This window comes from Kwoniella shivajii, chromosome 5 (genome assembly GCF_035658355.1).
Source record: "Kwoniella shivajii chromosome 5, complete sequence".
Lineage (NCBI taxonomy): Eukaryota > Fungi > Basidiomycota > Tremellomycetes > Tremellales > Cryptococcaceae > Kwoniella > Kwoniella shivajii.
This window is the reverse complement of record NC_085912.1, coordinates 243,660-268,452: the sequence shown is the minus strand read 5'-3', so window position 1 is coordinate 268,452 and position 24,793 is coordinate 243,660. Positions and strand designations below refer to the sequence as shown.

The following is a 24,793-nucleotide window of genomic DNA, read 5'->3' as shown; positions in this document are numbered from 1 at the left end:
TGCGAAGGAGGTACGGGGGAAGAGGGATATTCTAAGGAGTGTCTCATGTATGAATGTATGTCTCATGATCTAAAGTCCGGGTAAAAAATGCAAGTCATTATCGAGGTGAATTAGAAGAAGGTGAGAAGAACCATGATTCTAATTTATGGAGGTTGCATCAGCTTGTACTTCAGTACTAGCACATGCGCTTCGAGACATCACTCACGCCTTTTACCGCTAGCAGTCTCATCTTGTATTCTTGCCAAAGGCGAATTGCTTACCATCCCACTAGCTATAGATTGATATACTGGTGTTCCAGGGGGCAGGACAGGTGAGGTTGAAGGTTGTTGATGTTGTCCCCCTCCCCCACCACCTCCTCTGAGTGGTTTGGCTATTCTACCATGATTGTAAGGATTAGAATATTTAGCCTCGACTATTAGACAATTCACGACATCAGCTTTTTGTAATTTCGATGCTCGTAAAGCGTTGGGTTAGATTTCCAAAACATACCATCAGCTAGTTTAGAACGTAACATCTGTATCTGCTGATCATATTTCATGGTCTTTTGAGTCAATCTTTGATCAGCATTGTTGAGTGCGGCCTCTAAGTTCTGGATTCTATCATTTCTCGACATCAATTTTCGTTGAGCATCGGCAATTTCCTTTTTAAGGCTGGAGTTTTGCTCCACAAGCTATTTCGATGATGAATCAGCTTTGCCACGCACGCCGTTCCTGATGGAAAGACGCCAATTCAGAACTAGGTCCTCACCTGCTTTTGGACCACATTCAATTGCTCAAGGTTATGTTCCAGGAATTCCAATCTCCTTTGTTGAGCTCGGGAATTGGCAGATCTAGCTATTGTTTTATATTGCTCTCGAACCTCGTCAAGCTGCATCTCAAGCTCGACCACCTATCGCGAAGGGGATCAGCGAGTGCATTGTTGGGTCTCATCGCTCTGCAGTACACTTACCTTCTCACATCTGTTCTGTAAGTCTTTCATCAAACTCTTTTTGACAATGTCAAATTCAGCATATTGAATCTCATGTAATTTCCTTATTCTTTCTAGTTCTTTAGCAGACTGAGCAAAGTTCTCCGATTCCTCGTTGCCTGCAGCAGCTACCGTAAGTGCGCGCTGTCGAATGGTGAAATAGCCCAAGAAGAGTGAGACCGGCGACGACGGAAAAAAGCGAGAGGTAGACAACGACCGGTTGGAAAATGCAAATAAAATCACAATCAGCACTCGATCTTTACCCGTCCCAATCGCAGCACGCGGCTTACGTTGAGCTCCTCATTAGAAAGTTTATAGCTTTCAACCGTACTTTGCAATCTCCTAATCTCAGCTGAACGAGATTCAGAATGTTGACTGAGGGTTTGGATCTCAGCTCGGAGTAGTTCTTCTGATGCCGAGAACTTAGATTCGAATTGTGCCTACGCATGGTTGATTGTCATTATCTGAACATGGTCGTCGTACAATATCCTTGCAGACACGAGAACGCCACTTACCCTGATGTCGTCGATAGCTACGTTTTGACTTGAGCCTGTTTTGTCTACATCGCAAGTAAATGTGTTAGCTTCCATGATACACCTAGTGAACGGTCAGCAGCTCACCTAACAACTCTTCATATGCAGCATCTCTTCTACCCAACATCTTCTCTACCTCTCCCCGTCTTTTGCCTTGCATTTCAGCCTCTTCTTGAGCCAATCTCAGTCTCTCTTGCAGATCTCTGACGATATCTTGATTCTCTGCTAATGCTGACCGAACCAAATCTCGAATTTGAAATGAGATGTCCTCCGATGAAGTTGCTTCTCGAGATTCCAGGGCTTGTATTACCTGGCGGAGTTTCTCCGACGGCGAATCGAGTATAGCACTGCCCTACGACGTATCGATATCAGCTCACCAGCTAAAATATCAATGACACCTCTGAAAAGACATGTCTTTTTCTGATCGACATATAGTGCACGACTATCTGTCTATCCTTGTATCATCGAAGCCATGGAACTCGAGTCTCCTTAGCTCACCATATCGATTTTACTCAACATTTCACTCAACATTTCTTGCTTTCTTTTCTCTTTCTCTTCTTCCTTTTCTCGACTTTGTACCTTTTTCAATTCGCCAATCTGATTTTTTTGCTCTTCAATGTCTTTCTGTAATTTCGTGACCTTCTCTTTGTAGTTGTCCAATGTAATCAGAGAATCTTTGGATTCAGACTCCAATCTAGCCGAGAGTATTCTGAAATCGTTCAATTCAGTAGACATAGTCTTGTTTTCCTATATTCTCGAGAATCAAATGAGCTATGGGCACCAACCCATGCTTGAAGTGTATAGCTCACCTTCGATATTGACGCTTCCTGTTCTTTCAGATAGGACACTTCGTCTTTCATATCGGCCATGAGTTTTTCTTGAGCGGCAAGAGCGGATTCCTGGACAAGACAGACATGGTCAATGACCCATTTCTCCACTTACAAGACTCCCACCCCATTCAGTACCGATGTCCGTGTATGGTAAGCGCACTCACCTTTTCAGCCAATTGATCACTCAATTCGTTCTCTCTCCTCAAAAATTCCTCTCTTTCATCCTTTCCAAGATCCATGTTATATACAGTCGGAGTGTCAGGTCTCGAGCTATCCGCTAAGGCAGAAGGTAGTAAACCACCTGGAGTACCTGATCTTGATGGAGTTGCACTTGTACCTCCCGGTGTGGAAGGAAAAGGGCTCGTAACTCTTTTAGCTGCAATTGTTGATGCTGATGATGATGTTGCTTGAGCAAGTGGTGAAGTCCAAAGTGATGGCTCAACTTTAACACCTGATCTCCAAATTTTGACTTCTTCTTCCAAAGCAGAAGTATGTTCTCGGACGGAAGCCAACTCAGCCACGGTCTTCTTGAGCAGAGCCTTAAGTTCGGCAGGCGACATTTCCACGTTAACCCTAGCTTTGTTCTTGATAGATTTAGCTCGCATACCGAATCTTAGAGTAGACAACGTCTCGGGTTCGTTGAATGTGGCGGGAGAACAGTTGATGATCAATGTAGTACGAGAGTTACCACCAAGAGATTCTGGAAAGTGAAATTAGCATCACAACATGTTAGCATGGTTTCTATGACTCACCTTGCAGTATTCGTGTGAGCTTAGAATCTCGATAAGGAACATGGGATGACTATCAGAATATCAGCTTGTTTAGATCTTTTGAGGGGGCGGCCACTAGAGACCTACTTTGCCATCTGTCAGAGAGTTGATGACCATTCCTAAAGCTGACAGGGATTTGTTGATTTTTTTAGCTTCCTCCAGTGTTTGACCCGTAGCACCTGTCTTGCCGACCTATGTCAATAGATGTATCAGTCTTTGACTGGGACATGATATACCGGCTTCTGCGATCATAGCGAATATAACGCATGAAAGTCGCTACACTAACCTTTTCTGAACCAGCCAAATCAACAAGATACAAATTTCCGCTCTTCTGACTGCCAGTCTCAGTATTTCGTTGATGAATACCGATAACGAAGATGGAATGGGATCTTGAAGATTCGGCGTTCATATCTGTGCAACGCAGGTCAGCTGATTCCATTCCGTAGCGGGGCATACAAGAAATTTCAACTGACTAGTTGAAGATACAGCTCTACTCGATCCACCAGCTTTCATGACTTTATAGACTTCCGCCTCAGATCCAACATACACGTCCGTGAGATTCTTCACATATACACCTCTTGCTTTGTCTTCGTGGATTGAGAGATTATCGTTTTGAGCTAAGACCACCACAATAAGCTTTAGTCCTTTTTGATTCAACCATCACATGCGGAATGATTCTACTTACGAGCAAGTAAATCCTTAATTCTCTCCATGTAGATTTCCATATAACTGACTTTGACTGTATATTCGATCACACTATCTGCTGAAAGGATAGAAGCGAATATCTGCTCCACTATACGTGGAATGAGACCTTTCAAAGCTGGATTTTCGATATCTGCCCCCTATACACCATTCTCATCAGCTTATACAATCTTCTGAGTCAACGTGCAGGTGAAATGTGTCGAAGGAACAAACCATCATAGCTGAGATGACATCGATCAAGTCAGCTCTTTCATTAATTTCAGGCGGCGTTCGACTGAGCTTACTATATGTTTTACCAGATCCAGTCTGACCATAACAAAATAAAGTACCGTTGAACCCGGTCATCACATCTATATGATTTTCTGTGAGTTGAACATCACAGTATAAGGTAAAATAAGGGCACGGTAACTCACCTTCTACAATACCTTTCACACCCCAATCAAAGATATCATTCTGTTTCGTGTTCGTATCGAACACCCTGTCGAATGTGAACCCTATGTATATCATGAGTCAAAATTCATCCTGCAATCATCTATTTCTATGGACTGATGTCATACCATCTTTCTCCGGTCCAGCTGATTCGCAAATACCATGTTAGCCATCAACCTTCATCATCATAGACACACGCATCACAGTGAGACATACCTAAAGAAGTCGAGTTCTTCAACTGCACAGTCGTGAAATCACTGCTTATATCCATGCATGTTTCTGATCTTGATTCCGTTTCCATACGATTCATGGGCCGGAATCTACCGTTGTCACCATTAGCTCTTGTCCATCGTTGACTACAAAGAAATGTGCTAATTTACCGGCAGACGACCTGTGTTACCGTTACTAATCAGCTTCATCTTGATTACGAATCGAGCTAGAAGTACGCAAGAGAGCTTACTCACTTTGATATTGTTACCTGACATCTTGACACCTTTTTCTCACCACTACAGCCCTAGGACAAGTGTGTCTTCCTAAAGACACTGACGGCGCAACCAATATGGGATTATGTGCTGTATCTCCAGTCGCGCTAGGCGTACTTTGTTCAGGAAGTCCTACGAAACAGTACAGGCTGCCTACTCGATATCAACACGGTTCTTGCTGGAGGGAAGTGGAAATGGCAAGCCGCAATGTGTTGCGACTGAATGAAGAGATGACTGATTCATGGATGATTTGATGGAATCCAGCCTGGATATGTTACTTCGTGACGTTACGCGCCCAAAGACAAAACAACGATACCCACGTGGCGAGTCACGTAAACTCCACGTGTCATTTAGACTATTTTGACTTTCATCTGGAACCATTCGATCGGGGAAAAAAAGGACTCCCAGTACCAAGATGTACGATGTAAAGTATATAAAGAGTATACCTTGAATGGTTGAGATACTAGAGTAGCTATCATGTCAAGAGCGTCCAAGATCTTCCTCGCTTCATCCTTCTTGGTCTCAGGGGTAACAGTATGGGGTGTACATTTTATCCAAAAACGAGAGTCGGAAGTGAGTGATATTGTCATTCTCATTCTCGAATCTACAATCAGATGGTAATTTGTAGCTGATCCGATGCGTATCTTAGACAATGTATCAAGGTGTGATCAAGGATGAAGCTAGAATAGCAGCCAAAGCAGCTGCTTCGTTACTCAAAGCAGTCACACCAGAAGCTTTATTACCTGAATCAGTCTCTGCTGCTGCTGACTCGTCTCCATCCTCATCCCCGTCGTCATCATCATCGTCATCATCAAGATCGCCATCGACGGCACATTCGTCTGGAACTCCACTGAATACACCTTCATCACCTGTTCAACAGCCTGCAGCCAATATAGATCCAGATTGTCAGACATGTGTGATATCCCCTCCTCCACAATTACTGGAATCTCAATCGGCAGAACAAAGGGCCAAGGAAAGACGATTGAGAATGAAAGAGTATGAAGATCAAAAGAAGTTGGGGAAAACGTTGACAGTAGAGCAGGGTGTCAGTGAGCCTCCTACCGGGATCAGGTTGGTTTAGGCTTCAACTTTATGGATGACAGTAGGAGAGAGAATCAATTCGCCTTCACTTTCATGAGATATCATACAATACCTAGCATTTCCTCACATATATATACCATAGCATACTCTTCAGTTTCAATATCAATCATGCATATGCTCCCCTCTTCTGTATAGGCATGAACATACATACCCCTTTTACCTACAGTAGAATCAAGTATTCTCATTGATTCCATCTCCCTCGTATGGTGCCACACAATTGCTTCCGGTGATCCTCCCATCATATTTACATATACAACAAAATATTGAGTGAAAAGATGTTCGAACCCAAAAATATCAACGAACCATCCGAATTCTCTTTATTCCTTTCTCTAAACTAACAGCTCAAGTCCTTGGTTCTTTCCGTTGACGATCTACACTATGAGCTATCAAAATAGCTTCAATCCGATGGGATTCGGTAATCCTTATGCTCAGGCTTATGGAGGTCAACCTGGGTTCGGTGGAAGTCCAGGGGGTTATGGAGGTGGTAGAGGCAGAGGAGGTGGAGGAGGCGGTCGAGGAAGAGGTGAGTTCATAGACCGGTGGATTATCTCATTCGGTGATACTGATGATAAAGTCTACAGATGATAGACGGGGGGGAAGAGGAAGAGGTAATTATGGTGGTGGAGGAGGGGGAAATAGGGATAGACCTCCTATACCTGAAAATTCGAATTCAAGGTTGAAGAAAATGGTAATCAAGCTTGGTGACGATGAGGTGAGCTCATGTTCCTTGGTTCCGTATGGCTTGTGAATATGAAGGGCCTGAAATGCTGAGAATACAATGCCTGATATAGCAATATGACCCAATTGATGATCCTCATCGACTTGCTAGGGCTTTAAAAAGAACTTGGAGAGAAGGCTCTTCTGGAGTTTGTGAAGGGTTCAGAATAAGGTATGTGCTTTCCTCCGTTCACATATTACTACTTGCCGACATCTCTCATCCATAAAATATACTATATCCGATGAACGTATATACTGATAGGTGCAAATTGTGGAAATTAGCGTAACTCAACAACCTCAAAAACATTCATATCTAGTCATCCTCCTTCTTTCCCTCTCTCGTCGAAATATATCTGGAGTCAAAACGGAAGAAGGAGTTGAAGCTCAACTCGGAGAGAAGAGAAAAGCGGATGATGAAGAGGATATCGAATTTGGACGCGAAATAATAGAAGATCTCAGTAGAGCTCTGAGAGGTTGGGTAGAAGGGAGAGAATGGCAGAATGTCAGATTAGGCGTGAGTGGTATTCCTCTTTCCACACTTATGAGGGAGAAGAGCAATTACGACCAGGGACACATTAGGCAGATCCTGTCCTTCAAGAAACTTTACAAGAGCAAACCAGGTCTCAGAAGAAAGTGATATCACAACTGAGCTAACACGGAATTATCCATTTTACCAGCTTCAATTTTTCTCTCTCCTTGTGCCCGCCGGTCTGATCACCCCTTCTTCACTACTAGGCGTGTATAAGTCGCTGCTTGCTGTGCTTGAAGAAGTAGGTGGAGGTGGTGATAGAGCCGAAAGAGCTGTCCGAGCAGTTGGTGAAGGTTTAATACGTGTAAGTTTGGAAGCTGTAATCTCTGCCGGTCATAGTGGCTGATGAGATGTTTTGTAGTCCGGCAAAGTATTGTATGAAAACTACCCAGATGACGTCGAAAATCTGATCACTTCCATCGAAGGTTATATCATTGGCAGAAGAAATGAAGTGAAATCTCTCATCAATCCGTTATCACCTATTTTACCGATTGGAAACGAATCTTCTCCCAATCCAGATGTAGGTTGAAATCTCCATCCGCAATCTGAGAAGGATTACATAGCTGATTACTCGTTTCCTCTCAGACACTTGACAATTTCCTTTCTGCTCTTCATGCTCTACGAGCGAATGCATTCAACCCACCGGAATGTTTACCTCGATATTGGGAATCCTCAATTCTCGATGAAAACACAACCCAATCTGATCCATACGAATTGGCGACGGTTTCAATGCCTCCTGAGATGTATGCTGTTGATGCTGAAGAATTAGATAAAGGTGAAGGAAGGATTGGTAACCTCAGGCTATTCGCTGAAGAGGTGAGTTCTCCCTCCATCAGGATTTATTGACTAGTCAATATTGCATCACTAATATCTGTGCCAGGTTGTTCCTTCACCTGAATCCCTTGACGGATGGGTGTTGCAAAGTTTAGTGTTAGATCTCATAAATATATATGAAGTTAATCGAAAAGAATGTGCATCATTATTATTATCATTACGAAAATATTTCCCATCAAAAACATTCAAACCAACACATCCTCCTGAAGACGTAGATTCAGATGAATCAACTCCAGTATCGACTTGGTCACCAGAATCATTGGCGATATCAACATTATTAAACGCAATGTTGACATTACCTAAATCAGCATATAAATCAATTTATTACGGTTCGGTCGTAACTGAATTATGTAAATTAAGTCCTAATACTGTTGCTCCACCTGTCGGAAGAGCGGTCAGGAAGGTTTTCGGTTATTTGGGTAATGAAGGTTTAGATGTTGAAATTTCAAGAAGGGTTGCAGAATGGTTTAGCTTACATTTAAGTAATTTCGGTTTCCAATGGATGTGGAAGGAATGGTAAGTAATTATAAATTCAGCCATCGACACCCAATCCCACTCGACCTGTACGGTGGAGATTTTTGCTATGGTGGCTCTGCATGCGGAAAAGAAGGAATTGATATTGTCCCTTGTGTAGGATCCCTGAGCTCGAATTACCCGCCTCACATCCTAGACGAGCATTCATGAGACGTGTGACTGAGCTCGAAGTGAGGCTGGCATATTACGATCGAATCCTTGACACTTTACCCGAAGCAATGGCAGTGGAAGGAGCAGGAGTCATCTCTTCTGCACCTCCTGAACCTATTTGGCCATACGAGATAGAAGGTGAGTGAGCTATGAAAAGACTGAAAGCATCCAACTGATCAAACCTTTCTTTGCATAGATCATCCCTTGCACTCCGAAGCCACAGAAATCCTTGGGTTGTTCCGATCGAAGACATCCACAACAGATGTTCAAGCTCATCTGGAACAGCTACCAAATTCGAAATCTGGACCATCCGAACCATTGTATCCTAATATTCGAAAGATGGTATTCGAAACGATACTTCATTTAGGTTCGAGATCGTTTTCACATTTCTTAAACGCCACTGAAAGGTATCTCGAAACGTTAAGATATCTTACCTCTGATCAATCATCCAGAAGGATCTTATTGGAAGGAGTATGGTCATATTGGAAATATTCGACTCAACTGAGATTAGTAACGATTGATAAATATTTACAGTATGGTATATTGGAAGGATTAGATGTAATTGAATTTCTCTTTGACGATGATGACGTCGAAGATCAAGTTGAAGAAAGTGATGGTTGGACAGATGGATGGAAGTGGGAAATCCTTAAAATGACCATTGAGAAACATGTAGGTAGGACAGAAGCGATCAAGAAAAGATTGAGATTGATTGAAAAAGAAGATGAAATGGCTAGAGCTAGAAGAGCTGCTGAACTTTTAGAAAAAGGTGGTGATGTAGGTGCTGAAAATGGTGAAGAGGAAAATATCGTTGAGGGTGAGTAATCCACTATTCTCTGCTTTACTCAAACTCTTGATCAATGGAAGAATTTTGAGTCTTTCGCTCATAATCGATTTGATTTTGATGCGAAATGTATAGATCCTCGCCCAGAAGGTTCACAGGCATTCAACGATACTCAAACTTCACTTGACATCCAAGCTAGTAGACTTGAAAAAGTATTAATGTCCACAATGAAATTATTCGTTCTGTCATTATTACCACAAGAAGAAGGAAGTGTAAATCAAGGATTAAAAGGTGTTTTGGCATTGTTACAAAGTGGTGAAGAAGCTTTATGGTCAACTAGAGCTAAATGGGGCTGGTATAAGCAATTCTTAAGACTTGTAAGTTTGATCAATAACAATTAATCATATTCGTTTCCTTGTGTGTATCTCTGGATCTTGGAATTTGAATCTCGGATCTTAGGTCTGGGATCTTGGGTCTCGGGTTTTGTCACTCTATCACCTATCATTTGGGAGTTGACGCTGACACTGATATTGACGCCACGAATTAGTGGTCAGCACATCTGATACCATTAGCAGAACCTATTGAGTCATCTATATTTGATCCAATATCAAAATCGCAAAGTGTATCTGACGATTTAGATCAAAGAGCTCAAGATTTAGTTAGAGGTGTTTGGAATAGTTCTTTGGAGATTTGATTGGATTGCATCTAATGTGGTGTTGATCTAATCACCTATAAAAGACGTGAACAATGCCTGTGGTGCTCAGCACAAAATGTATATAATGTGAAGATGCATTTTTTAACAAAATGGCTTATCAGGTAAGATTCAGATTGCGATTGCAGCGTAGATCAGTCAAATCTTGTAAAGATCACATAAGAATATGCGTACATGTCTAGTATAATTAATAACTTATAAAGTATCACAAATACAACAAAGGTTTATTCTATATCGCTTGACTCGGAAATTCAGCTTTACAACTTTAGTGATATGTCCAAAATAAATTGCATTGCTTCATTGATTGATTCGATCATCAATATGATTCTTTGTGTTGTCAAACGATCACATCAATCATTTATATTTATCTCCCAATTCTTTTCTTGCCGAAGGATCCAAACTATTTCTCATACCCAATAGGGTTTTCGAAACTGCTTCTGTGGTACCTATCATTGGTTTCAAGACTGCTATTGGTACAGCTTTGATCACAGCTTTGAGTGGTCCCTAGTGTGTGAGATCAGTCCAATTAGCATCGCACGGTGATATGACGAATTGAATAGATCATGACAGGGGAATAGAGGGACGTTCTGTTTCCCCCTCCACCTGCTTTTGAGACAAAGTGAGAACAAACACTTACATCTTCTCCAGATCGCTCATAAACTTCCATAGGTACAGCTAATATAGTTTGAGCAGCGGCATTAACGTTTTTAGAGAAACTTTTATATGCATCTTGAACACCTTGTTTGACACCTTCAGGTTGATTTGCGTATCTACTTGTGATATCTTCTTGACGTTCGTCTTCATCGTCATCTTCACTTGATCCATCATTCTGTTGAGTTTGATCTTGATACTGATATTGATTTTGCCAATTCAAAGGTAAACTTAAACCTGAACCTCCTAAACCTGGAGTAGCAGAGGAATAGGAAGAAAGTATATTTTGGTTATCGATTGTATGAGGTATGATAGTCAAATTGTCTTGTTCATTTAATCTTAAATTAGTCGTATTTCCACCTATAACAGTTTCCGCTTTTTCCAATATGATCTGAGTTCCAGTAGCTAACCTGGCTCCTAATTTCATCATTTCCATCGCAGTCGATTTAACGAATGAATTTGTACCTCTTTGAATTCCTTTAGCTATTCTACCATCTTTCCTATACTGTTCGATTGGTAATAAAATCAAATCAGCTACTCCAGAGCCTACATTGACAATTGATCGTATAGGTGATACTCCGGATATGACATCTGCTAATTGATTCGCTTTCACATCTGGTGTCCATAGATCCTGTAATGTAGTTCCTAAACGATCCCATCCAGTGACCTGAATGCATTACAGATTATCAGCAAATGACACACCCAATTTCCGCTATTGCTACTATTGACAGTATACTCACTCCTGACAAGGTGATATGCCTCAAAGTCATTTCAGCTCCATCGAAATGGAAGAAGTTCATCAACTCCATAGTCTTGCCTTCTCTTAAAGCAGCAAAATCCACTCGTTTGGGTTTATAATCTAATTTCATTTCTATAGGGAAGATCTCAACATGTTGGAAGAACGTTTCATTGGGTCTGGCGGGCGATGAAGGGGTATTTAGGCTCTGCGCAGACAAGGGTGAGACGGATGAGGACGATGGTGGTGGTGGTGATTTGAAACTAAAGAATCGTTTCAAGAAGTCTAAAGCATCTTGATCTACGTGAAGTCTTAGAGGAAGAATTTTGGCCTGTATCGTGATTAATCGTAGTCATTTCGTCAGTATGGTGACCAAAGTCTCTTGTATGTTTTTTTTTTTACGAAAAGTGACTACACTCACCCTTAATCTCATTTCTTCTTCTATATCACTTCCAAGTTTAATACCTTTTAATTCGATCCTGACCATATCAGCGTCCGTTTCTCTAACATTCCCTCTACTATCGGATTTCATTCCCATTAGGAATTTCTTCCAAGTTGAAGTCTTGATATGATCTAAAATTTCCATCTCCTTGATTTTGATTTCTACTTTGGAAGACGTTGATTCTTCGGTTATAGAGTCAGAAGAGAACAGATCCAGTTGTGCACGTAAGGATGAAAGTGATATTTCAATTTGAGGTTTCTTGGATCTATTCAATTTTTTACCATTCAATTTGATTTTCTTCTTTTGATTATCTTTGTCTCTAGGTTTTTCTTTCCCTTGATTATTTCTGGATGTATTACGATTTTGAGATGTAGATGGTAATGTTTGCCAAGAACTTGTACTTGCGATTTCATCAATATCTCCATCACCGTCAGCTAATTCATCCAATTCTTCATCTATGGCAGCTATCAATGCTGCAGAATCCAAATCAGTAGAGCCTTGTCCATCTATTCCTCCAATATATACGGAATTGAACAAAACTGATTTCGTGGCCTTTTCAATATCGATAGATTCATCTGCTTTCTGTCCTGAGGCAAGCAGTTGTCGGATTTTTTCAAGTCGTTTTCGAACTGCTCGAATTTCATCTTCAATAGCTTTCCTCGTACGAAGCCAATCGTAACCATCATGTAGGAGGACTTTGATATTACAATCATTAACGCGTATACGTGTTTTACCAATTTGTAGGCTTCTTCAGATACCAGCTTCAGTTTGTATACCTTACTCATGATTACTGGTCTGCATAAAAGCACTTACTCGTCATCATAACCCTTGTGGAGGATCGGTAGTTCATTCCAGTAATTCTCATTCATATCAAACTGTTCTTCCAACAAAATCTTGATTGTCTCTCCCCCTAGTTCACCCTCGCCTTCATCGGTTTGCCATGAACGCAGGGTTTCTCCAGTGAGTTTGTCCATTGTCGGCTGGTTGGAAGCTAGTCGGGAAGCTCTATCTAGGTAATCTAGGTTGGTAGGAAGATCATCTTCGATCATATCGGCTCCGGAGACTATGTCGGGTACGAGGTTGAATGCTTGATCGTCAATTGAATCTATCACTATCTCATCAGTACTTCTGGGCCTAGACGGCTAAAAGTGTTATTGCGGAAATGTACTCACCAAAGACGTTGATGATTTTGTCGAGAGAGGTGGGTGGTCGAACGACCCTTGGCGGTCTCCTGAAGACATGCTGCTTAGCATGCAACAGCTTTTGACTGATGTATAACAAACTCACGTCTTTGCAGGTGCTAGTTTGGTCAAATCTCCACATAATTCCCCAAAAGTAGCTAGAGAATCCGCACAAGCTGTGATTTTTACTTGAACTTGTAGTATTTCCAACTATAGACCACGAAATTAGCTATTTGCATTGCAAAGTATCGCCACACAGTAGATTTACCAATATTTCATCTGTACCCGTTAGGTCTCTGAAACACTGCAAATCAACCGAGATGATGTCTACTAATTGAGCGTATCCTGCTTTCTGTTCATGGTGTCTTTGTCAGCCTCCACCGTCATTGGATTTATTGTCTTCTCATTTCATTGGCAGAGGCGATGGTTATGTTGGGTTCACTCACTCTCCAGACTTCTACTGAGTCACTCGTACCAACACCCAATTCACTCGCCGATGAGATATCGTCAACAGCTAAGATATTCAATCTACTAGCATTGAGTTTGACTTCATTATCTTCTCCATCTGATTTTATATCCGTTGAGATATCCATTATTCCAAAGACAAGTATGATGGCGCCTTTCAACGTTGGCGTTAATGTTCGGACAGAACAATCTTGTAAGAGAATGCGAATCCTTGTTAATTCTGATGGGACAACATCTTCAAATACACCTTCAGGAGTCTTGATGAATTTTTTGAGGTCATTAATCCAGTCAATCGATTTCGATATATAAAAAGTCAAAGACGTCAACGTTACTGATATTCCAGTTTCTTTGGTTGACGTTATTGGATCTGTTAATGAGGAAAACCTAAATTGAATCAAAGGTTGTTGTCTAGTTGTTAATGTATAAGGAGTTGTACGACCTATAATTTTGATTGCATTGGATCCATCTGTTTTATCTGAAAATTCGGTATCCATCAAAGAAAGGTTGAAACTAGTTTCATGTTTTCCAGAAACGTTTGATTCAATCTTGATATCCATATCGCTTGCTTCTAGAGATAAAATCCTTTCTCCACCTTCAGGTCGAGGTACGTAAAGTGACATATCAGTTTCACTGATATTCAATTTGAGTATTGTTGCTGACAGATTTTCGTCATCTTCATCCATCGTTGAACTTGATGCTGAACTACTACCTCTAGTGGAGCCGGGCGCGCCAAAAAACCTACTTCCAATCATCTTCAGATCGTCCCTCGGCTTCGGTGCAGATCCATCACCAAAGGCGCCATCGAGCCAATGTGTCATATCGTCAGCAAAGAATTGCAATCCTTCGATAGTCTGCTGTTTGATCTTGGCTTGAATGGACGGAATACGACATGTGACTAAGGTGGTCTTCGTTTGTGTATGTGAATGGGAAGTGAGTAGTTCTACACTCGGAAGAAGTGGAGCAACATCAACGTCTGAGGGATCGAGCGCGAGAGGTCCAATCACTATGAACGCCGATGATCTTCGCTCTATTGATGTGAGTCGCATCAGCTAAGATACCATTGTCGCACAACATATCCAGCTTACCAGGTGCTCGTGAGAAGAATAAGATCATTTTATCCCAATTGACAATCGTGGTTCCCTCTCCATCTTTTCTACCTGGATTTCTAGTAGAAGATTGAGATGTTGCCGTCGTCGCCGAGGATCCTGTGGATACCTTAGTTTTCAGATATTGTATGTCTAAAGTCACTATTCCTGACCTCAGATGACCACCATCACCCCATGTTCCCCTTCTATTCACAGGTGCAGGGCAACGAATGTCTAATCTGAGAAGGGAACATCGAATATCCAAGACAGGTTTCGCTGGTTGCGAAGGCTGGATAGTTGAGTATGATGATGCTTGTGCATCAAGATCATCAATGATAGATTCTGTGGTGGGTTGCCTAAGCAGATCGAAAGGCCGATGAGATGGTCGAACTCCAAATGGCGTCATGGGATCGATGATTTCAGGCTTTGAGCGAATAGCAGGGGCGATACTTCTGAGCATGGGCAAAAGACGTTCGACCAACGATAGATCGAGAAAAATATGAACAGGTTGAAGTGTTACTGAAGCGGCTACGTCCCAAAGTTAATGTTGAGAAGCCCACAGAAGAACCTTTGTAGACTTACTAGTACTGGTCACCAGTTCCTTCTTAATACTTATAACAGGTACATCATTCGGTTCGGAAACAGAACCATGTGCACCCTTCAATATGCCTTTCCCCTTTTGTTTCACTTTCCACTGTTTCTCACTTCCACCCGACTTTCTTTGCAGCCCGGAATTCCTCCAATCCACCGAATCAAATTCCGGGAATACTTGTGCTTGGATTGAAGAGGTAGGCTTGGAAGGGATAGATTGGAATAGTCCCGATGTTACACCGGGAGCAACATCATATTGCCGCGGTAGATTGGTATCAAATAAAAGGACTGGGAACGCTCCTCCTGGTGGTACGTCCAACAAGTCATTATCTGACTGTTCAGAGGCTAGGTATTCGAAAACAGAAGCATCTTGTAGGGTAATGGTGAGAGTCGGAGGTGAAGGACCAGCACGTGAGATTGTCGATGATCGACGAGGCAGACGTATTGCCGATGATGGAATGGTAGTCGATTTCCTGATATCTGACAGTCGAGCGATAAACCCTTTACTTGCGTAATGTCCCTCAAAAGTTTCCAGACGTAATCGAAGATGTCCAGTAGGTATGAATGTGCTTGATGGTTTGGCCCAATAAGTCGTAAGAATATCAGTGATTAGAGGGTTTGAGGAGGCCGTCATGTCATAGATTAAAGACGCATAAAGACCTTTCAGGGTGACATGCGCCGTCAGCTGTGGCTGATTCGTCACCGACGCAGCGACATGAGAAGTGGGACTTGGGCTATGTGATTTGACCTGGGAATGCTGCGAAGCACACTGCAGGGCCGCTAGAATGATGGATGCTTGCTCAGGAAGGATCACAGCCGCAATAGTACCAACTGATACCTCTATATTAACAGACGGGAGAGGGGAAGTTGCCGTCGTAGATGTGACATGTATACTGCGCGAGGGGGATGAAAGGCCAGGAGAGGTGACAGCTTCTAGGTTTGCATTTGGCAATGATCTAGTCGTCTTCATTCGCAATACGATATCCTCTGATCCAAAGGTCAGAAGCAGTGTCTCGTCTTTCGATGTTGCTGGAGTGTCAGGTCTAGGAGTAGCAGATCTACTTGGACTTGCCTCACTAGATCTTCCCTCTACGATAACAGGTATACGAGGTGCGGGATCTTCGTTGATAGCGCTGTGATATATACTTGCTTCCGAGGTAAGGTCAGACATTGTTGTGCTATCTCTTAGATCGGCAACGGCTTGGGACATCATCATGTCTTGATAATCGCCGGTTGTGCTGGACGAAGATGCTGAAGAGATTGATGATGACCGTGAAGAAGGAGATGCGAAACTTGGTCTCGCAGATGAAGAAGGTTGTGATACTGGGATTGAAGATTTCGGAAGCATATATAAGGCTGCATTGGAGACACGGATTGATCTGATGGTTGTTCTTGGTTGATCGGTATTGGAATTAAATTGAGATTGACTTTCATCGATATATTTGATTTCTCCAATTCTGCATTCGAATAGACCACCATGATCCGCATCATCGAATCTGATTTGTATCTTAATGTTCTTAATTCTGAATTCCAATCTAGATAAGATACGTCCGACTAATCCAGCTAGTACAGTCGTACTTTCTACATTTGCAGGTAATGGTTGACCATCTGTTCCTATACTTTCCGGATTACCAAACGGAAATGAACCTGGGACCTCTTCATCGTTGTTAAATGGATCAGTCGAGTTGAGAACAAGGGATTGTCGGATGGATCGACCCAGTTCAGCTTCTTCGAATGCATCTAATTCTTCATGTAAGAAATCATCCGCTGCTGAAGTTACTGATTCTGCGAGATCTCGATGACGTTCCGGTTGAAAGCCTGTAGGTCGAGCCACATTCTTCCCTTTTGTGTAGAAAGAAGGTCGAGAGAGTACGAAGGATAGATTCAGCGTATCAAGGGTGAGACACAGGGGGTCTGACCATAGATTCGACAATGGTACGCGAGCTGTTACCTTGGATAAGGTACCTGAATCGAGTCGTAAGGGTACGGATGATGGCATGAGAGAGTTGATCTCCTGCATGAGACATTTGGCACCTTTACGTCAGCTAAGTTTTGTAGTTTAAATTGACGATTTTATTGGAAGATGTAGCACTCACGTTCGTATCCACCTCCAAGCCCTCCAACTCTACCCATCCTTCACTGAGCTGAGCTTGTATTCTCTCTGCATCTAGGGCTTGCCCTTTGACGAATCTTCCCAACGACCTCTTTAGCACATACGACAAAAATCGACGTTGGATATTAGCCGGTAATGAGATGGAAGGCAAAGAAGGGAGAGTGAACGGTAGTGTGGTCAAGAAGGAAGGTAAGGAGAACATATTTGCGTTCGAAAAGCCTAGACGAAAGTGTTTCCAATTCTCATCTCACTATCATCATATTTCCTGATGAATTGCTCTCGACTCCTCCTCTAAGATATGACTGCTGGTTAATGTGATCTCTTTATGATCTATGTGTTACTCGAGTAGTTATTTTCAATCGTGATTAGCGCAACAAAGGTTAAATCGCCACCGGATAAAGCTCACCGGGTGAGATGCATGAAACAGCGGAGGACGCCGATCGGTGGTCAGGAAAAAGCGGAGTTGCTTGATATCTCCGCTTTTTCAAGCAGGGGACGAGGGTCATGTGCCACGTTTGGTATTCCCGGTATAAGCGGTCTCGGAGCTATATGATTGGGTGAAAGGTGACAGAATGAGTTGATGAATACGTAATATCCAGGATCTAAAATAAGGGGTTTATATACACGATTTCAGTGACGCGTCAGGTAAGTTTTTATTTTTAAATGGACCCAAAAGTGAAAAGTGCCACATTGCCCCTCATTCTTTACCCCCCTCTTTACTCTTCAACACCTGACCAGAGGGGGGGGATTGTTACCCTGAATCATCATAACCTAGTTACTGCCACTCACCCACACAGCTCAACCACCATCTCCCACCTCACTCACTCACTCACTCACTCACTCACTCACTACACTACACTCCCATTCAATATACATACCACACCTTACACTCCATCTCAACGATAAGTCACAGCTCAATTCCCACACATTGAACAATATCGTAAGTCTTCACTCATCAGTCGTCAGTCTGCGAGCATAGTGAATACAGGAAGCTTATCATCAATCCCTCAAACTCACTCAGATCATTCTTCCACGAACCCCTTAACTATAACTCCGAACTCCCCTTTCTCTATCTTAGTCATTTGGGCCGAATCGACTAGATAAAGCTCGAGCGATTTCTATTCAGGTGGAAGATTTTTGTCCAACATCCTTTGTCCAGATTAAACTCGTCAACAACATTCATTCCATCTCTCTCTTTCAACCTTCCATTCTTCTTTACTCGTCATCTCGACATCATTACGTCAATAGCGATTTCACTCGGTCAACTTGAAACCCGTGTGATCTCTATTTACTTCAAGAGTAGGACGTTGAACGACACTTGTTGATCCGAAGGAAATACAAAGCTCGTAGAAACAGACATAGTCGGAGAAGTGTTACATACACGTACTAGCTGTATTGTAGGAGAAAGCATCTTGAGGATTACTACTATACTGTGAGTTCATCGTCTTCTGTTTCTTGATACTGTGACTTCTGAGAAGGGAGGAGCTACGTTCAGATGAAGTGTATGGATTGTAATGGTTTGGTCACCCTCCTCGCCAATGGAACCCCAGATCTCCTCCTGCTTGGACAAGGTATCAAAAGGAGGGAGCTTTCTTTCGGGATGTGATGACGTTGGATACATGTTTCACTTCCCATTACGCCTTATTCCAAACTCCGCTTCAGGGCTTTTCTTAGATTGTGATACAAACCCCTCTTCCTATGGAGCCATAGAGGTTGAATGTTTCCGATCTTATCGTATCATGCAAGCTTGTGCGACCTTCGTTCCCTTCATTCCATTTTTTTAAACCTTCAAAATCACCGCTCCTCTAAAGTCCGCTTGTTGTCGTTAGATCTGGTCTTGTGCTCGGTCGGATCTCGTATGTCTACCATATCAAGGTTAAGAAATTGAGGCGGAGTTGGAGTATTGACTGTTAAGATCTCGTATTTTGCTCCGACCTCCATTTTGTGCTGAGCTTGAATTGCGAAGACGCGTTTGTTCTCCTGGTGTGTAAATAGAAAGAATGATGAGCTGACTATAAAATCGTGCGCATTCAACTCGCTTTTCCTAATTGTCACGGCATTGAATTGGCTCTGCTCCTCCTATACATCTCTACCTCTTTCAATGTCACCCCTTCACCGAAATACTCGTAACACGCATGGACGTCCCCTATTTGCCCCGCGACCTCGAACTACCCATCCAATCGTTACTAATCTACCTTCCACCTCTCAAATACCGATCACAACGGAACAGAATTCAATAGGAGAAATCATGTCAGGCGTTGGACTTGTAAATGGCGTTCGGGTCACTCGTAAGTTTTGATTATGCGCTTCTTCTCTATTCCCGTGGTCGTGTGAAAAGAGATGCTAATGAAGGTTCATATGTACCGGCGCAGCCGATGACCCTAGCCGAGTAGTAACTGTACAGGCTCAATCAGGGAAAACTGGTAAAGAGATGAGCATCTCTTATACCAATTGCAAAGTAGTAGGAAACGGTAGTTTTGGTGTCGTTTTCGCTGCAAAGATGCTGCGTGAGTATATTTCGTAGCCGGTGTTCCCTTATCAGCGGTTATAGCTGACAGAAAATTGTAGCTGTGAAACTTGACGATGGAGCAGAGGAGCCTGAATCAGAAATTGCTATTAAGAAGGTATTGCAAGACAAGCGATTCAAGGTAAGTATGACATAATATGATTCGACATGTGGAGAGCGAAACTGAATTGGCCGTCTGATCTACCTCTAGAACCGAGAACTACAGATCATGCGACTCGTCGCTCATCCCAATGTTGTCGACTTGAAAGCATTCTTCTATTCAAATGGTGACAAGAAAGATGAAGTTTATCTCAACCTAGTCCTTGAATTTGTGCCCGAGACGGTATACAGAGCTTCGCGACATTACGCCAAGCTTAAACAAGCTATGCCAATGTTACAGATCAAGTTGTACATGTATCAGGTAGGTTCGCTTGAGGAACATCGTGCGAAACGAGCTAATTACACTTCACGTCATATCGCAATAGCTTCTTAGATCGCTAGCATACATTCATTCTGTAGGAATTTGTCATCGAGATATCAAGCCCCAAAACCTATTGCTCAATCCAGCTACAGGTATACTCAAACTATGTGATTTCGGTTCAGCCAAAATCTTGATTGCAGGAGAACCAAACGTTTCATACATCTGTTCAAGATATTATCGTGCACCAGAATTAATCTTTGGTGCAACAAATTATACCACAAACATCGACATTTGGTCCACAGGTTGTGTGATGGCCGAATTAATGCTTGGTCAACCTCTGTTCCCAGGTGAATCAGGTATCGATCAATTAGTTGAAATCATCAAAGTTTTAGGTACACCCACAAGGGAACAAATCAAAACTATGAATCCTAATGTGAGTCGTTCTTCCACTCAGACCCTCTTTTGCGCTACCTGGTCGCTCTGCAGGACTGCAATCCCAGATTCTCCTTCTTGACGTATTAATGCTTATCTAACATTCACCAATCAGTACATGGAACACAAATTCCCTCAAATCAAACCTCATCCATTCACCAAAGTCTTCCGACCTCGAACTCCTCAAGATGCCATTGCATTAATCAGTACTCTGCTCGAATATACCCCAACGGCAAGATTGACTGCTCCTGAATCTTTGGTTCATCCCTTCTTTGATGAGTTGAGAGTGGAAGGTGCTAGATTACCTAATGGAAAGGAAATGCCTGCTCTGTTTGACTTTACCAGGGAAGGTGAGTATTCATGTTTGTGTTCTAGATATTGCACTGCCACTGCTTAATGAGTGAAACAAGCTGACCCGTCTCTGACTGCTCGCAGAACTATCCACCCGTCCTGACCTCATCAGACAGCTCGTACCTCCACATGCTGAACCTGCGCTTCATGAGCAAGGTATCGATGTCGAAGGTTTTGTTCCTATCCCATTGGAACAAATGCGCATCTCCCTCGATGTGAGTTGAGAGTATACGTGAATTCGGTATACAACTGCTATCGAAGCTTGTTGTAAATAATGTGCTATAGTGCTGACTCATTGATCCGACGACAGTAAATCGACCTGTACAGAACAAACAATAATGCCATAAACCGATAAACCCAAAAAAATAGTTCCTTATCTTTGCCTTCCATCCCATAAACATATTTTCATCTCCTTTTCATATACCCAATCTTTCGAGGTACTTCTACTCGATTGAAAACCTCTTTTCCTAGTCTCTTAGCATCGACTTTTTCTTTTGAAAGGTTTCTTTTCATCGTTATTATTGTTATTGGAATAAAAGAGTCAAAGAGTCAAGATGTAGGAAGTTACTTTTACAAAGGGTAGATGTGATCCCATCTCTGTTCGACTTTTTTGTGAAATTTCACCCCCGTCGTTTTCCGCTTTTTCAGATTGAGAATCGGATAATCAACGTGGGATTAAAGGGAGACGTTACTTTTTTCCTATTCTGAAGAACCGTCAATTACCTAAACTGTATGAAAAGTGAAAGAAAGTATTTATGAATGCATGGAAGTGTTTACTAATGAAATTTGTGTGTATTTACGATATAGGTATATGAGTTCTTCCCATCTTCGATTCTCGATATACATACTAATACACAAACACTATACAACAGGACAGAGCTAATCGGTAAATTGACTAGCATCATCCTCTCAAACCGGGAGGGATCAATTGATCTGGAATTTCGAAATCATCCAAAGCACCTTGTCTTCCTGTTCTTTCAGCACTTTGAGATTCAGGTGAAATGAGAACAAACTTGATTTGTCTTTTGACCATTTTGACACTCATCTCCAATTTATCCATTATGTATGACTTGACTCGATTGTTATCATCCATAGAATCAGTTTCCTTTATCCAAATTTTGATCTCATCGATGATATTTTGACTCAACTCGATGAAAAACCTTTCTCTTTGTTTCATCGACGAACCGTGAAAGGTGATTGTAATAGCTTCTGGAGTATACAAGTTTTTATTCAGACCCCATTGTTGTTTGATTACTATATCAGCTGAACTTGGTTGAACCTGTTTCTGATTCTGGTTCCGATTCTGTGATGAAACGGATGATTGATGTGGATTTGATAATGTAAGAGGTAATAAGATACCTTTTAATCCTCTGAAATAATCAATATTCAGGAATTTAGGTGGTGTTTCGGAACCTTGTTCGATAGGTATAATACCACCAAAATCAATAGCTTGGACTTGACAATATTTCTGTAAATATTGAAATGTCATTACTGATTCAGGATCTTTGATCGCTTTACCTCCAAATTCGAAATCTTCACTTAATTTAATGGACTTCAATGCGGGACCGATCAAAGTGAGGATCGCGTGGAACGTCATATCATCGAATTTGTCGTTCATGATTTGGTTCTGTTGCGTATACGATACTGGCTGCTTGAGCCAATGAAATTGTCTTTTGTTATTGATTCTTATGATCTGAAAAGGAGGTATCCTATATAATCTCTGAAAACTATCTCCCGCCGAACCTGCTTCTTTGCACTGTTCATGCAGGTTTTCAATCATGGAATTTGATACGTTCATGAAAACTTTTGATCGTCCATCATCGTCATCTTCGCTTGAGCTTGAGCCTGAATTCAACAAGGAATCGTTTATTAACTTTGGATCGAGGTTTTGCCAAGATATACCAGGTCTGAAAGTTAATCTGTTAATATGGAAAGGATACAAATCAGAGAATAAACCTTTGGTACCGTTTGATTGTGGATAAACATTTGAATTCAAATGATCGACCCAACGTAGAGCTAGATATTTTGCTCTTTCAAATACTCTCTGATATCTTGCTAACCCATGCGCTATTTCATTGGGTGATCTTTCAACTCTAGGCATGAAATAAGTATAATCCGCGATCAGACCGACGATTTCTCTTCTAGGTGAAAAACTGATCCTCAATGACAAATCATGTAAATCTGCACCGGCAGGTGAGAACATCCTCGCTATGACAAACGATTTACCTATATATCTCAACCAATTGATCAAACCATTATTGATCGGTCCAATTGATTTTTCCAATCCTCTGACTTTTTTCCTCGCGTTGAAATGCTCATGTCTGTAAGATTCAGTCGCACGGTAACGAGGCATAAAATAACTCAGTAATAATCTTACAGCATTCAACTGTTCAGCTGAATCATTTCGGACCTTGTTGGTAGTCCAATCATAAACTAATGTTTTGATTTCAGGTAATTTCAGTTTTTTCCATTGTTCGAATTTCAAGTCGTTGAAAATCTCATCTCTTGAAAAACCCATTTTCAACAAATGATCACTGGCGAAATTATTCATGGTTTCTTCTCTTGATATACCTGGAAATCCATTTTTTTCTTTATTCGGAGGATAGTTCTCGTCAGGTTGATCTGGACAACACTGTGCAGACATGATCAGAGGTAAATCAACTACTTTCTCAATCAACATCTGTTGTATCACGTCAAAAATAATTTCAGGTATTGGTCCTTGATTAGGTATCCATTGATCTTTTAACATATCCCTCAAGACTTTTTTCTTCGTTTTGGGATTGATTTTACCCAATAGATCTAAATGATCATATAAACAAAGAAATTCAGCTTTTTGCATCAAACTAATTAATTTGGAACTGATTTTCGAATCAGGAATTTTCGATAAATCATTTAATGGCGATTGTGATCCATCAATTTTACCCTCGAGAGAATCATCATCTCTACCTCTCTCCTTTGAAATATGATTTCTTAATATATCTGTATGAGTTTGATCGTAAATGACGTTGGGAGCATCTGTTGGGTTAAAAGATGCGAAAGTTTTCAACTCGTTTCCTTGTTTACCACCATCATCAAATGATACACCTTTTTTACCTGATAAAGGTGGTCGAATCCATCGATTATCTTCATCCCTCTTCAATAATACAGGTGGCGATCTACCACTCGGTCTTTCAGGTCTCTTATTTGCATCTCGCTCCCATTTGACATCAGATAACGGTTTAGATGTCAAAGGTGGCATATCAGGTACTTTGTCATTATCATTTGGGTTTTGTTGTTGTTCTGGTTTCTGCTGAGCTTCGGCTTCGGCTTTGGCTTTGACTTTGGCTTTAGCTTCCGCTTCGGCTTCTCTCGCGTTTCGATCTTCTTCTTTCTGTTTTACACGTTTCTGATCATTGTCATCGCCCGAACTTGATTCAGAATTATTGCCATCGCCTGGATTTCTTTTACGTTTCTCCCTTCGCCTTCGTGGATCGGATTTACCACTTTCCAGATCGCTATCTCCCTCTCCACCCCTTGCCCTCCTCGCACGAGTGTCGGATCGATCGTCATTCCCACTTCCACCTTTTGAGGAACCTCGTTTACCTTGTAAGAATACGTATAGACCTATGATAAGGAAGAGAACAATCAAGATAGCTTCTGGACGGGCTGCTCTGACAGGCACTCCTGGTTGAGACGTGACTACTGTTGGCATGTTGGTGAGTCTTGTATTGTCCGCTTAGTATAAAGTAAAAATGCCAATATCAAGCTGA

The 24,793-nt window shown here is 41.8% G+C and overlaps 6 protein-coding genes across 6 annotated transcripts; 3 read left to right on the top strand and 3 right to left on the bottom strand.

Annotated features, from left to right (window-relative positions):
- Positions 1-97: 97 nt before the first annotated feature.
- IL334_003854 (uncharacterized protein) lies at positions 98-4,715 on the bottom strand (the record flags this gene model as incomplete). Its single annotated transcript, XM_062935580.1, has 22 exons — positions 98-138; positions 206-412; positions 490-670; positions 748-888; positions 949-1,110; positions 1,257-1,406; positions 1,482-1,525; positions 1,587-1,851; positions 1,998-2,246; positions 2,309-2,398; positions 2,494-3,029; positions 3,082-3,130; positions 3,187-3,291; positions 3,386-3,510; positions 3,573-3,716; positions 3,785-3,941; positions 4,015-4,151; positions 4,215-4,295; positions 4,359-4,376; positions 4,447-4,550; positions 4,611-4,621; positions 4,695-4,715. 22 exons carry the CDS (start codon positions 4,713-4,715, stop codon positions 98-100), a joined length of 3,018 nt encoding a protein of 1,005 aa, XP_062791631.1.
- Positions 4,716-5,189: 474 nt separating this feature from the next.
- IL334_003853 (uncharacterized protein) lies at positions 5,190-5,793 on the top strand (the record flags this gene model as incomplete). The annotated part of the gene is made up of 2 exons (XM_062935579.1): positions 5,190-5,285; positions 5,362-5,793. The coding sequence occupies 2 exons, from the start codon at positions 5,190-5,192 to the stop codon at positions 5,791-5,793; spliced, it is 528 nt and encodes a 175-aa protein (XP_062791630.1).
- A 398-nt stretch (positions 5,794-6,191) lies between these two features.
- Positions 6,192-10,052, top strand: IL334_003852 (uncharacterized protein; the record flags this gene model as incomplete). Its single annotated transcript, XM_062935578.1, has 12 exons — positions 6,192-6,336; positions 6,395-6,525; positions 6,605-6,702; positions 6,813-7,044; positions 7,208-7,363; positions 7,421-7,579; positions 7,645-7,875; positions 7,940-8,409; positions 8,528-8,715; positions 8,774-9,391; positions 9,494-9,735; positions 9,906-10,052. 12 exons carry the CDS (start codon positions 6,192-6,194, stop codon positions 10,050-10,052), a joined length of 2,817 nt encoding a protein of 938 aa, XP_062791629.1.
- Positions 10,053-10,424: 372 nt separating this feature from the next.
- Positions 10,425-17,536, bottom strand: IL334_003851 (uncharacterized protein; the record flags this gene model as incomplete). The annotated part of the gene is made up of 12 exons (XM_062935577.1): positions 10,425-10,574; positions 10,708-11,388; positions 11,462-11,788; positions 11,879-12,644; positions 12,713-13,004; positions 13,072-13,130; positions 13,187-13,290; positions 13,349-13,432; positions 13,527-14,572; positions 14,631-15,158; positions 15,213-17,235; positions 17,318-17,536. 12 exons carry the CDS (start codon positions 17,534-17,536, stop codon positions 10,425-10,427), a joined length of 6,279 nt encoding a protein of 2,092 aa, XP_062791628.1.
- Positions 17,537-19,582: 2,046 nt separating this feature from the next.
- IL334_003850 (uncharacterized protein) lies at positions 19,583-21,268 on the top strand (the record flags this gene model as incomplete). The annotated part of the gene is made up of 7 exons (XM_062935576.1): positions 19,583-19,622; positions 19,707-19,841; positions 19,903-19,982; positions 20,052-20,261; positions 20,326-20,694; positions 20,809-21,043; positions 21,129-21,268. 7 exons carry the CDS (start codon positions 19,583-19,585, stop codon positions 21,266-21,268), a joined length of 1,209 nt encoding a protein of 402 aa, XP_062791627.1.
- A 677-nt stretch (positions 21,269-21,945) lies between these two features.
- Positions 21,946-24,735, bottom strand: IL334_003849 (uncharacterized protein; the record flags this gene model as incomplete). Its single annotated transcript, XM_062935575.1, has 1 exon — positions 21,946-24,735. One exon carries the CDS (start codon positions 24,733-24,735, stop codon positions 21,946-21,948), a length of 2,790 nt encoding a protein of 929 aa, XP_062791626.1.
- Between the last annotated feature and the right edge of the window lie 58 nt (positions 24,736-24,793).